Source organism: Oncorhynchus gorbuscha, linkage group LG25 (assembly GCF_021184085.1).
Source record: "Oncorhynchus gorbuscha isolate QuinsamMale2020 ecotype Even-year linkage group LG25, OgorEven_v1.0, whole genome shotgun sequence".
Taxonomy (NCBI): Eukaryota; Metazoa; Chordata; class Actinopteri; order Salmoniformes; family Salmonidae; genus Oncorhynchus; species Oncorhynchus gorbuscha.
Genome location: NC_060197.1, coordinates 4,880,489 through 4,893,626, shown reverse-complemented (window position 1 = coordinate 4,893,626; position 13,138 = coordinate 4,880,489). Strand labels below are relative to the sequence as shown.

Here is a 13,138-nt window from a genome sequence, read left to right as displayed (position 1 = left end):
GCAGAAGACGTTTAAATATTAATCAAATGTAAGAGAAAGAAAACTTACCTCTACAATTATATTGTAGCAGTAAAAATCTAACAGGTCCAATGAAGATCTGTTGTAAAATAGCTCCAATACAGCTGGCCACACGGAACAATAGAATTCATTACCGTGGGAGTGAGTGTTCTTGTGTGTGTGTGTGTGTGTGTGTGTGTGTGTGTGTGTGTGTGTGTGTGTGTGTGTGTGTGTGTGTGTGTGTGTGTGTGTGTGTGTGTGTGTGTGTGTGTGTGTGTGTGTGTGTGTGTGTGTGTGTGTGTGTGTGTGTGTGTGAAAGCTGCTTAAAATACTTGGGCAACTTTTACCTTCTATTCTCCCTGGTGAAATATTGCATGGACAAGAACGTCTAAATCTCATGACAACAACAGTCAACTATTTGGCTGCTGTTGGCTGTCTGTTTGTGTATGTGTATGTGTATGTGTATGTGTATGTGTATGTGTATGTGTATGTGTGTGTGTGTGTGTGTGTGTGTGTGTGTGTGTGTGTGTGTGTGTGTGTGTGTGTGTGTGTGTGTGTGTGTGTGTGTGTGCATTGGGATAATTTGACGCCGTTTTCTTCAGCGCAGACACTTACTCGATAAAGTACACCTCTCCCTTCTCTGTGTAGGCCATCTCCCAGTTCTCTGGCAGGGGGCCAAGCTCACTCTCATTCTCATCTGGCTTGGGGGGCGACTTGGCTAGCTCGCCCCCCTCCTCCTGGGGGACCTCGTTGTTAGGGGTGGTGGGGGTCTCGGTTGGGGGACAGGTCTGGGTGGGGACGTCCCCCGAGGAGACATCTGTACTCTTGTCTTCATGTTCACTGGACTCTGAGAAGGAGAAGTGAATGACAGGTGAGTCAGAGCTGACATTACTACTGGAGGAACAGGGGAGGGAAGAGAGGAGGAGGGAAGAGGAGAGGGGAGAGAGGAGGAGGGATGGGGAGTGTTGAGAGGGGAGGAGGGAAGGGGAGAGTGGAGAGGGGAGGAGGGAAGGGTAGAGGGGAGAGGGGAGGAGGGAAAGGTAGAAGTGAGAGAGGAGGAGGGAAGGGTAGAGGGGAGAGGGGAGGGGGAAGAGGAGAGGGGAGAGATGAGGAGTGAAAGGTAGAGGGGAGGGGAGGAGGGAAGGGTAGAGGGGAGGGGAGAGGGAGAGTGAAGGGGAGAGGGGAGCAGAGAAGGGGAGAGTGGAGGAGGGAAGGGCAGAGGGGAGAGGGAGAGCGGAGGAGGGAAGGTGAGAAGGGAGAGAGGAGGAGGGAAAGGGGAGGGGAGAGGAGGGAAGGGTAGAGGGGAGGGAAGGGTAGAGGGGAGGGAGGAGGAGGGAAAGGTAGAAGGGAGAGAGGAGGAGGGAGCGGGGAGAGGGGGCAGCGTGATTGAGTGCCAAGGAAAAAGAGATGGAATGAGATAAAAAGAAAGATAGAGAGGATTTCAAATAGGGAGAGGGTGGCAATTACACACGGACAGAAATAGAGAGATAGACAGACAGATAAAGAGAGCGAGCAAGAGAGAGTAAGGATACCGAGCAGAGAGAGATGGAGAGTGATTGAAAGAGAGAGGGAAATAGACAGAGAGAGCAGAGTGAGAGAGGTGGCAGGCAGAGGGGATTGAGAGAAAGTGGAGCTGATGATGTGTCCTAGTTTGAGTTGTGGCGCTTGGTTGGGCCATCCCAGAGGACAGCCACAGCAGCAGGCAGAGGTAGGGAGGGAGAGCTCATCTATGGAGCTATCTGCTCACATCATACTGCCTGCTCTATCGATCTCTCTCTCTCTCTTTCACTCTCTCCCTTTCCCCCAACCTGTATATGCACTGTCCATACATTCAGTAACAGAAAACTACAGTGCAGCTCTAGGCTGAATACTCGACATCGAATCTTTCCCAGCTTTGTTCACATAGCCCAATGAATAGCAGAGTTACTGTGAGAAAGTACAGCAACATGAAACTACTCCAGTCCTGTAGCTCAAGTGCATTTATATGAGGTACCTGACCAGATCATTTGACTACTCCAGTCCTGTAGCTCAAGTGCATTTATATGAGTTACCTGACCAGATCATTAGACTACTCCAGTCCTGTAGCTCAAGTGCATTTATATGAGTTACCTGACCAGATCATTAGACTACTCCAGTCCTGTAGCTCAAGTGCATTTATATGAGTTACCTGACCAGATCATTAGACTACTCCAGTCCTATAGGTCAACGGCATTTATATGAGTTACCTGACCAGATCATTAGACTACTCCAGTCCTGTAGCTCAAGTGCATTTATATGAGTTACCTGACCAGATCATTAGACTATTCCAGTCCTGTAGCTCAAGTGCATTTATATGAGTTACCTGACCAGATCATTAGACTACTCCAGTCCTGTAGCTCAAGTGCATTTATATGAGTTACCTGACCAGATCATTAGACTACTTCAGTCCTGTAGCTCAAGTGCATTTATATGAGTTACCTGACCAGATCATTAGACTACTCCAGTCCTATAGGTCAACGGCATTTATATGAGTTACCTGACCAGATCATTAGACTATTCCAGTCCTGTAGCTCAAGTGCATTTATATGAGTTACCTGACCAGATCATTAGACTACTCCAGTCCTGTAGCTCAAGTGCATTTATATGAGTTACCTGACCAGATCATTAGACTACTTCAGTCCTGTAGCTCAAGTGCATTTATATGAGTTACCTGACCAGATCATTAGACTACTCCAGTCCTGTAGCTCAAGTGCATTTATATGAGTTACCTGACCAGATCATTAGACTACTTCAGTCCTGTAGCTCAAGTGCATTTATATGAGTTACCTGACCAGATCATTAGACTACTCCAGTCCTATAGGTCAACGGCATTTATATGAGTTACCTGACCAGATCATTAGACTACCCCAGTCCTGTAGCTCAAGTGCATTTATATGAGTTACCTGACCAGATCATTAGACGACCCCAGTCCTATAGGTCAACGGCATTTACAGTGCCTTGCAAAAGTATTGACGTTTTTGTATTTTGGTGTATTACAATCTGTAATTTAAATAGATTTGTATTTGTATTTCATGTAATGGACATACACAAAATAGTCCAAATAGTCCAACTGAAAAGTTGTATTCCCCCCCTTTCCTCTGAAGCCCCTAATTAAGACCTGGTTCAACCAATTACCTTCAGAAGTCACATAATTAGTTAAATAAAGTCCACCTGTGTGCATTCTAAGTGTCACATGATCTGTCACATGATCTTAGTATATATACACCTATTCTGAAAGGCCCCAGAGTCTGGGGGTACCACCAAGCAAGCAGCACCATGAAGACCAAGGAGCTCTCCAAACAAGTCAGGGACAAAGTTGTGGAGAAGTACAGATCAGTGTTGGGTTATAAAAAAATATCAGAAACTTTGAACATCCCACGAGCGCCGTTAAATCCACCACAACAAACCTGCCAAGAGAGGGCCGCCCACCGAAGCTCATGGACCAGGCAAGGAGGGCATTAATCAGAGAGGCAAACAAAGAGACCAAATATAACCCTGAAGGAGCTGCAAAGTATCTGTCCATAGGACCACTAAGCCGGACACTTCACAGAGCTGGGCTTTACGGAATAGTGGCCAGAAAAAAAGCCATTGCGTAAAGAAAAAAATAAGCAAACACATTTGCTGTTTGCCAAAAGGCATGTGGGAGACTCCCCAAACATACGGAAGAAGGTACTCTGGTCAGATTAGACAAACTTTGCTTTTTGGCCATCAAGGAAAACGCTATGCCTGGCGCAAACCCAACACCGCTCATCACCGCGAGAACACCATGTTTTTCATCAGCAGGGACTGGGAAACTGGTCAGAATTGAAGGAATGACGGATGGCGCTAAATACAGGGACATTCTTGTGGGAAATCTGTTTCAGTCTTCCAGAAATTTGAGATTGGGACGGAGGTTCACCTTCCAGCAGGACAATGACCCTAAGCATACTGCTAAAGCAACACTCAAGTGGATTAAGGGGAAACATTTAAATGTCTTGGAATGGCCTAGTCAAAGCTCAGACCTCAATCCAATAGAGAATCTGTGGTATGACTTAAAGATTGCTCTACACCAGCAGAACCCATCCAACTTAAAGGAGCTGGAGCAGTTTTGCCTTTAAGAATGGGCAAAAATCCCAGTGGCTAGATGTGCCAAGCTTATAGAGACATATTTTAACTGCAGTTTGTGTAATGCAACAGAATAGGAACAATGCCAAGGGGGTAGAATACTTTCGCAAGCCACTGTATATGGCTTACCTGACCAAAACATACAGTATAATGAATATGTTGATCAATAATAATGGATTGCATATATAATGTAAAGCCATTTTCGAAAGGTCTCAAAAGGTTTTACTAAATAACTACCGCAACAGTGTCATTTATTTTTACATTAAGAAATGTCAAGTCAAAATGAATGATACTATTTTGTTTCATGGCTTACATAGGGTTTCTCCATTTTTATATTAAGTTAGACAGCCAGCATCTTTGCTCCTAGTTGAGAGTAATGACTGTGATGTGGCTTGCATTGATCCAGTAAATCTGCTTAGTGGAACTCCACGCTTGATTTGATCACAGCCTCCAGGCGACGTTTCTCTGTGTCGGTGCGGGGGGGGGGGGGGGTTTAGCCTCTGGCTATGTGACGTAGACTAAGTGTACTGTGATCTGATCTAATGACTGGGAGATGGGATGAGATGGGATACAGTGTAAAGCTGTTGTCTCTGAACACTATCAGTTCTGCTACATAGGCTGCTTGCGGGATGTACTCATGCTATTTACAGGCACTAGAACTCTCCAGTTTTTCATTTAGACTATCTATGATGATGATGCTGATGAACTGAGCTCCCTGGGAAGAGCTCCCCTGTAGGCAGTTATTGTATGGGCCTGACTGAGAGCCGGTTGCTATGATGTAACCTAGACGATAGACTGCTGCTATGTTGTCTGATCAGATCCCAGGGATCGGTGCTATCTCATTTTGGCTGTGAACTTGTTGTCATGACGAGGATCTGTTGTTGCACATCAACACTATGTCTGCGTTGGAACCTAACCTGGGGTGATGCCATTGCCATTGCCATTGACAACGGGCCTCTCCTCTTCCTCATCCTCGGGTGGCTCGATGCCGGCCTTCTCCATGTTGCTGACCGACTTGTTCCGTTTCCTCTTCCCCTTGGAGCTGGGTCGTGCGCCCGGCAGGAGCTGATCTGTTACATTTAGCAGCAGAGGGCTGGGCTCGCACGGGGGCTTGGGGGTACCGTAATAGTTCTCTAGAGAAGGAAGGAAAGAATACTTCACATTAATTATCATTTTATATACTTATTCAGTCACACACACATCATGTTATACTTAGGTGCTGTTGGGTGAGGTTAAAGAATCAAAATGGCCAATGTGACAGACTGACGTTTGAACTTAGGTCTCTCCATGAGACAGTGTTAACCCCCCATGAGACAGTGTTAAACCCCATGAGACTGTGTTAGCCCCCATGAGAATGTGCTCTCCACTGGCATTCTCTGCCTCTAACACTATTACAGGTGCTGAGTCACTGGCTTACTTGTGCTCTTCCATGTCCATGTGGGTGTATCACTTGAGTGGGTTGAGTCACTGACGTGATCTTCCTGTCCCCCCCCACCCCCGGCGGAGATCTTTGTGGGCTATACTCGGCCTTGTCTCAGGATGGTAAGTTGGCGGTTGGAATATATCTTCCAATATCCCTCCAGTGGTGTGGGGGCTATGCTTTGGCAAAGTGGGGTTATATCCTGCCTGTTTGGGGGTATCATCGAAATTCTCTCTCTCTCTCTCTCTCTCTCTCTCTCTCTCTCTCTCTCTCTCTCTCTCTCTCTCTCTCTCTCTCTCTCTCTCTCTCGGTGCATGCTGGGTGTTTTTGGAGTTTGAGTGTTTGGTGTGGAAAGCTCTATCCTAACTAACTTTCTTGATTCTATTCTTTTCTTTACATGTTATTTTCTATGGTGGAGGGTTAATGCAATATTTGTTTTTAGCGGTATCCAAAGTTTTTTTTTCAAAGTTAGGGTGGAAGAGGACAGAGTAACGTTCCTGGGGATTGGAAGGTGTAGTGTGCGCAATGGCTTCTCAGCCTAGCGCGCAGGAGACGCTGTCTATACAGCATGGGTTCAGGTGTGTTCCTGAGAACGGAGTTAAGGTGGAGGAGGTTCTGCTTGCGGTCGGTGAACAGGTAGGAGCTGAGTTTATACATTCTGCTTCTAGAATGAACAAAGCTATGGTTGTGTTCATGAAAAGGGCTAATTTGGTCGGTAGGCTAATTGCTAGCGGAATATTTGTAAGGGATGTGTTGGTGTCAATTTCACCTCTCTCTACCCCTTCAACAAGAGTTGTAGTGGCAAATTTGCCTCCGTTTATTACGGATGATCAAATTAGGAAAGAGCTGAGTCATTTTGGTAAGTTTGCTAGCGGTTTCCGTGTACTGTCAGCAGGTTTTCAGGCAGATGCCGTTAAGCACGTTGTTTCGTTCAGGAGGCAAGTGTTTATGTTTCTGAACAATAATGAGCAACAGCTAAATGTGCATTTTAAAGTGAGGCATGGGGAGGGGCTCTATGCAGGTTTTGCCAGCACAGATAGTCTAAGGTGTTTTGAATGTGGGGATTTGGGGCACAAGAGCTTTGCGTGCCCACATAAAGGCCATAGACAAGGGGAGGGTACGAGCGCAAGGGAGGGAAATCAAGGTCAAAATGCAGGGGGTAAGGAGATGCAGACAGCAGAGGCTGGGCCTAGTCAGTCTAGAGATGGTGGTGTAGATGAGGCTGGGTCTAGTCAGGCTAGAGATGGTGGAGAAGCAGAGGCTGGGTCTAGTCAGGCTAGAGATGGTGGGGTAGCTGAGGCTGGGCCTAGACATGCTATGGAGGGTGGTATAGCTGAGGCTGGCCCAAGTCATGCTATGGAGGGTGGTGTAGCCGAGGCTGGCCCTAGTCATGCTATGGAGGGTGGTGCAGATGATACTGCGTCTAGTCAGGTTATTCTAGTGGATGAGGAGAGTATAGTGGGGAAGTGTAAGAGATTAGGGGGGGAGGAGGAGGGTGTCAAGAGGAAAAAGAAAAAGGGTGTGGACAAAGGCACCATGGAAATGTTGCCTGTTGCTGTGGGTGAGGCCCTAACCAGAGAGAAAGGGCAGGTGGTCAGGGTGGGAGATAGAGAAGAGGAGGAAAGTGAGTCTGAGGAAGAGGATGAGGAGTTATTTTTTTCAGACTCCTCTTCAATTGGCCCGGAGCTGACAGCCAGTCAACCAGAGGGGTCTAAGTACACGTTGAGAGAACTGACAAGGTTCCTGAATGAGACTAAGGGGAAAAAAGTTAATCTTGAGGCTTTTTTTCCTGATCCTAGAAAGTTTGTAAGATCAGTACAACATGCTATGAGAAATGAGGGGCATGGTGTCCTCTCACCCAGGAAACCGTTTAGGTTGAGGAAGTGGGTCACAACAGTGCGTAAAGGTTTACCTTCAGACACTGTTTAAATGTTTAATTTCTTACTGACACTGGGGCTTTTTGAGCTTTGCTATTGGTCTATTTCTCTGCTGGCTTTTCACCCACTTCTTATGGAGACTCTTCGGGTAGGCTCGCTCAATATAAATGGCGCCAGAGATGCGGGAAAGCGGAGTGTGTTGAGTGAATATGTAAAACAAAAAAAAAGTACAGGTGTTGTTTCTGCAGGAGACGCATAGTGATGTGGTGAATGAAGTTGATTGGGGGCTCTGGTGGAATGGGGCAAGTGTGTTGAGCCATGGGACAAATCTTAGTGCAGGGGTGGCAGTCCTTTTTGCACCGGGTCTGGCTGTAAAAATTTACTCCTCAAAGGAGGTGTGTAGGGGTAGGTTGCTTGTTGTTAAAGCAGAAATTAACAACATGTGTTTTGTCTTTATAAATGTGTATGCGCCTAACACAGGGAGAGAAAGAGGGGTTCTATTTGGGAGTCTTAGACAGGAACTCTCACAAGTAGCGCCTGAGGAGACGCTGGTGATCGGAGGTGACTGGAACTGTACAATGGATTTTACAAAAGACAGAAATGGGGAAGAGCCTCATTCAGTGTCAGTGGGAGTGTTAAGGGACATCTTTAATCAGTTTGACCTAGTGGATGTTTGGAGAACTAAACATCCAAACACAAGACAGTATACGTGGGTGAAGGTTTTTGGGGCTAGGGTGAGTGCAGCTCGACTTGATCGGTTTTACATGTCCAGGAATCAGAGCAATAGGCTGCTGGGTGCTACCATTCTCCCAGTGGGGTTTTCGGATCACCACATAACCATGGCTCGGCTGTCTATTTCACCAGGGCCCAGGCAGGCATCTTATTGGAAGTTCAATGTAAAGCTCTTACAAGATGCCACTTTTTGCTCAGGTTTCCAGACTTTTTGGGAAAGATGGGGGCAGCGAAGAGAGGAGTATGAGTCTCTGAGTCAGTGGTGGGATGTGGGGAAAGTGCAAATTCGGCTTTTCTGTCAACAGTACACAGCTCTCTCATCCTCAGAGGCTAGGAGAGTATTGGGGGAACTAGAGTGGTGTATTAGTGAGATGGAGGTAGAGATGGTGGGGCAAGGCAATGTAGGCCTCCAGGCTAACTTAGCCGAATTACGTAGGGACCTGGGCAGTTTTTTCCAGGTTAAAGCAAAGGGAGCACTTGTAAGAGCTAGGTTCTCCATGCTCAAGGAGATGGATGCTCCCAGCTCCTTCTTCTTTGGTTTGGAAAGACAGAGCAGTGAAGCCAAGGGTATGCATTGTCTACGGCTGTCTGATGGGCGGGTGACCTCTGTGGTGGGGGAGATGCGGGAGCGGACTGTGGAGTTTTATACTGAATTGTATAGGGCAGAAATGTGTGATCCTATGTGTGCTCAGGTCTTCTTCGCAGGACTCCCTAAGCTCTCTCGGGCACAGAGGGATGAAATGGACATTCCTCTGTTGTCACATGAACTGGCAGAGGCAGTAACCCAGATGTCCCCTGGTCGTGCACCCGGGGTCGATGGACTTCCAGTGGAATTTTACAAAAAATTCTGGGGAACAATTGGACAGGATTTCTTTTGCGTGTTGCGAGAATGTGTCGGGGTAGGAGAGTTGCCGATGAGCTGCCGTCGGGCGGCTCTGACCCTCCTGAACTTAAGAACTGGAGGCCTGTGGCATTACTCTGTGCGGACTACAATATTTTTGCCAAGGTCCTCTCTAACAGACTGAAGTCCCATCTGGACTCTATAATACACAAGGACCAGACATATTGTGTACCGGGATGCTCAATCACGGACAACTTGTTCTTGATTAGGGACATGTTGGACTTGTCCAGAGGTTCTAATGTGAACTTTGGACTGGTCTCTTTAGATCAAGAGAAGGCTTTTGATAGAGTGGATCATGAGTATCTGTTTAATGTGATGTCTGTGTTTGGGTTTGGGAAGAGTTTTGTGACCTGTGTGAAGCTGTTGTATGCTGGGGCGTCATGTATGGTTAAGGTGGGAGGGGGGCTCAGTAGGCCAGTCTGGGTGAGACGGGGCATTAGACAAGGATGCCCTCTATCTGGGCAGCTGTACACACTAGCCATTGAGCCTTTTTTAGGACTGCCACGCAGGAGACTGCGGGGAGTGTGCTGGACAGGCATGGATGTGGTGACAGGAATTGCAGTCTCAGCATATGCAGATGATGTTTCTGTGATGGTCAGGGATGGGCAAGATATGCAGGAACTAGAGACCAGTCTGAAGGTGTACGAGGGAGCTTCATCAGCTAAGGTAAACTGGGGAAAGAGCAAAGCTGTTATGTGGGGCATGGGGGGATAGGGCTCCTCCTCTGCATCCAGGGGGTTTGCAGTGGGGTTGTGAAGGGCTTAAAGTGTTGGGGGTGTACCTGGGCTCGGAGAGGTGGGTCAGCAAGAACTGGGAGGGGCTGACACAGGCAGTGGTGTCAAGACTGGCCAGGTGGAGGTGGCTCCTGTCCCAAGTGTCATATAGAGGGAGGGTGCTGATAATCAACAACCTAGTGGCATCTTCCTTGTGGCATAAACTGGCTGTCCTCAACCCCCCCGCCGGTCTGCTTGCAGACCTGCAACGCAAGCTGGTGGACTTTTTATGGTCGGGACATCACTGGCTGAAGGCAGCAGTTTTGTACATGACCGTCCACGAAGGAGGACAGGGCCTGGTGGAACTGGAGAGCAGGATGGCTGCTTTCCGACTAAAGGCGGTGCAGAGACTGCTGTACCACACTAGTGTTGGCTGGAGGGAACCAGCATGCTGAGGAGAGCTGGCAGATTAGGGTTGGACCGGCAGCTGTTCCTCATGAAGCTGGAGAGGCTGAGTACAGCAGGTCTCTCAGAGTTTTACTCTGCGGTGCTGAGGGCCTGGCAGCTGCTAAGGCCCACACGAGAAGGGGGTGTGGAGCCTGGGCAGTGGGTGTGGGAGGAGCCCATCTTCCACAACCCAGCCATCCCTCTGAGATCGGTTCAGTCGGCCACCCTGCAGAGGCAACTGATGGCAGGGGGTTTACAAAGGCTGGGTGACCTGAGACTGCTGGGAGAGGAGGGGTGGAAAACCCCGGAGGTCTTGGCGCAACAAACAGGAATAACGTCTCTTAGGCTGCTGGAGAGATTCCTGGAGGAGGTCCAGGAGGCACTGTCTGAGCCGGTAAGGGGGGTGTTTGAGAGGCCAAAGGGAGAGGGGCCACCAATGTTCCCGCCACTGCAGGTGACGGCAGAGACTGGAGACTGGCAAGGGGGTCTGGAGGACTTGTTAGATTTTAACACTCCGAGCCTGGGGGAGTTTGAGGGGGTGTGAGGTAAAGCTCTCTACAACCTCTGCGTTAAGGTGAGGAGCATTAGAAGCCTAACAGGAGTGAAGGCACATCAGTGGCAGGGGGTATGTGGGGCGGAGAGTATGGTGGGTTTTAGATGGAGGGCGCTCTACAAACCCCCAGTACCAAAGAGGTCAGGGGACCTCCAGTGGAGGGTTCTTCATGGAGCCCTGGCCACTAACAGCTGGTTGGCACGGGTTGATCCGGGAATTGGGCAGGGGTGTCCTTTCTGTCAAATGAAAGAAACTGTAATTCATGTGTTTTCTGTGTGCGCCAGGTTAATGCCATTAATGTCTCTGTTGGAATGTCTGTGTGACAGGTTGGGGTGTTTTTTTCTGTTGGGATGTTTATAATAGGATACAGGTATTCGAGTAAGGAGAAAGAAAAATGTGTTTTGTTGAATTTTCTGTTTGCTCAGGCAAAGTTAGCTATTTGGCTAACAAGGAGGAACAGGGTCAAAGGTGGGGGGATAACAGACCCTTTACTACTGTTTAATGGGATGGTCTCTGCGCGCCTTAGGGTTGAGTTTGAGTTCTATAAAATGATCAAATGTGTGGAGATGTTTGAGGAGATATGTTGTGTTGGGGGGGCTGTCTGTATTGCTGGGGAAGATGTTTTGGATATACGGTTGTAGGAGAGGGTTTTTGTGTATGGTGATTTGTATCATGTGGTAGATGGAAAGGTGAGTATGGTACATGTATGCAGTATAGGATATATTAGTATTTAATTTTTTATTTTTTGTATTTTTATTTTTTAGGAGTGGGGGGGGTGAATTTTAAATGAATTAAGAATGTTTCAATAAAGAAAGACCAAAAGTCAAAGTCTCTCTCTCTCTCTCCTATCTGTCCCAGACCTGCTGTTTTCAACTCTCTAGAGACAGTAGGAGCGGTAGAGATACTCTTAATGATCGGCTATGAAAAGCCAACTGACATTTACTCCTGAGGTGCTGCACCCTCGACAACTACTGTGATTATTATTATTTGACCATGCTGGTCATTTATGAACATTTGAACATCTTGGCCATGTTCTGTTATAATCTCCACCCGGCACAGCCAGAAGAGGACTGAACACCCCTCATAGCCTGGTTCCTCTCTAGGTTTCTTCCTAAGTTTTGGCCTTTCTAGGGAGTTTTTCCTAGTCACCGTGCTTCTACACCTGCATTGCTTGCTGTTTGGGGTTTTAGGCTGGGTTTCTGTACATCACTTTGAGAAATCAGCTGATGCAAAAAGGGCTATATAAATACATTTGATTTGATTTGTTAGCCCCCCATGAGAAAGTGTTAGCCCCAATGAGAATGTGTTAGCCCCCCATGAGAATGTGTTAACCCCAAGAGACTGTGTTAGCCCACCATGAGACCGTGTTATCCCCATGGGACTGTGTGAGCGCCATGGGACTGTGTTAACCTCATGAGACTGTGGTAGTCCGCTGATCTAAAGCCTAGGCTATTACTCCTATAGTGCATCCACTTTAATAGCTACAATGCTCAGATTGAAAATTATCTGAGGATGTTTCACCTCAAATTGAAATCTCAACGTTATTAAACATATAATATGAGTAATTTAGAGCATTTATGCCATCTTTTTATAATAGTTATCTGTACCAAAGGACCGAGACACACATTCAGGAGTTGAACCTCAAGTCACATGGGTGAGCAGTGAGCACTGCCACTGTACAAACCTGCTTAATATGCAACACGCGAGTTAAAAACATTTGCTTGGATTTTTTTCTCCCCTTGTTTCAAGTTAATATTCAAGCGCCAAAGTAGGGATCACAGTAGACACGAAGGCACAAACGGAACATTCAATTAAACTGTCTATTTAAAGGGAACTATATTGTAAAATGAAATACCGAAAGAGAGTGAGAAGGTCATGCGGGAAGATGATGTCATTATTACATAACCCACTGGGACCAGGAGCAGGAAGTGGAAGATCAGTTGACGTCCTGGGAGTTAAAGTTCAAATAGTTCTTAAAAGTTCACACGTAAGTTTCAAGGCACGTCAAAGGGGAGGTACTCAAACACAGTCACACACTCCACACCACATATACCTACAAACACACCCACCCACAAGACTTCATATTGGTAACTAAAGCCTGACACTGTCTGGCCCACACCCCAGGCATTTTCACTAACATCACTGTTAGCCCTTTTGTGTCTGCTGGCACATCAGTGTTATCCACCAATCAATCAAACACTAAACCATGCACAGATTCCTAGTGATTGAGTGTGTGCGTGTGTTGTAAATAAATAAAGAAGAAGCCTGTCTCTCTCTGGGCTCTGGCCTCTGTGTGGTCTCCCCGTCTGTCTCCCCATGGCGGAGTCTCCAGGTCCCAGCATGCAGAGCGTTTCTGGGTTCGTTCTGAACGTGCTC

General features: G+C 47.3%; 1 protein-coding gene across 1 annotated transcript in view; it reads right to left on the bottom strand.

The window, feature by feature from the left end:
* LOC124014401 (membrane-associated guanylate kinase, WW and PDZ domain-containing protein 2-like) overlaps positions 1-13,138 on the bottom strand; it is a 303,113-nt gene that overhangs the window by 80,455 nt on the left and 209,520 nt on the right. The window contains 2 exon segments of the mRNA XM_046329317.1: positions 613-844; positions 5,037-5,252. Coding sequence (XP_046185273.1) covers positions 613-844; positions 5,037-5,252 — 448 coding nt within the window.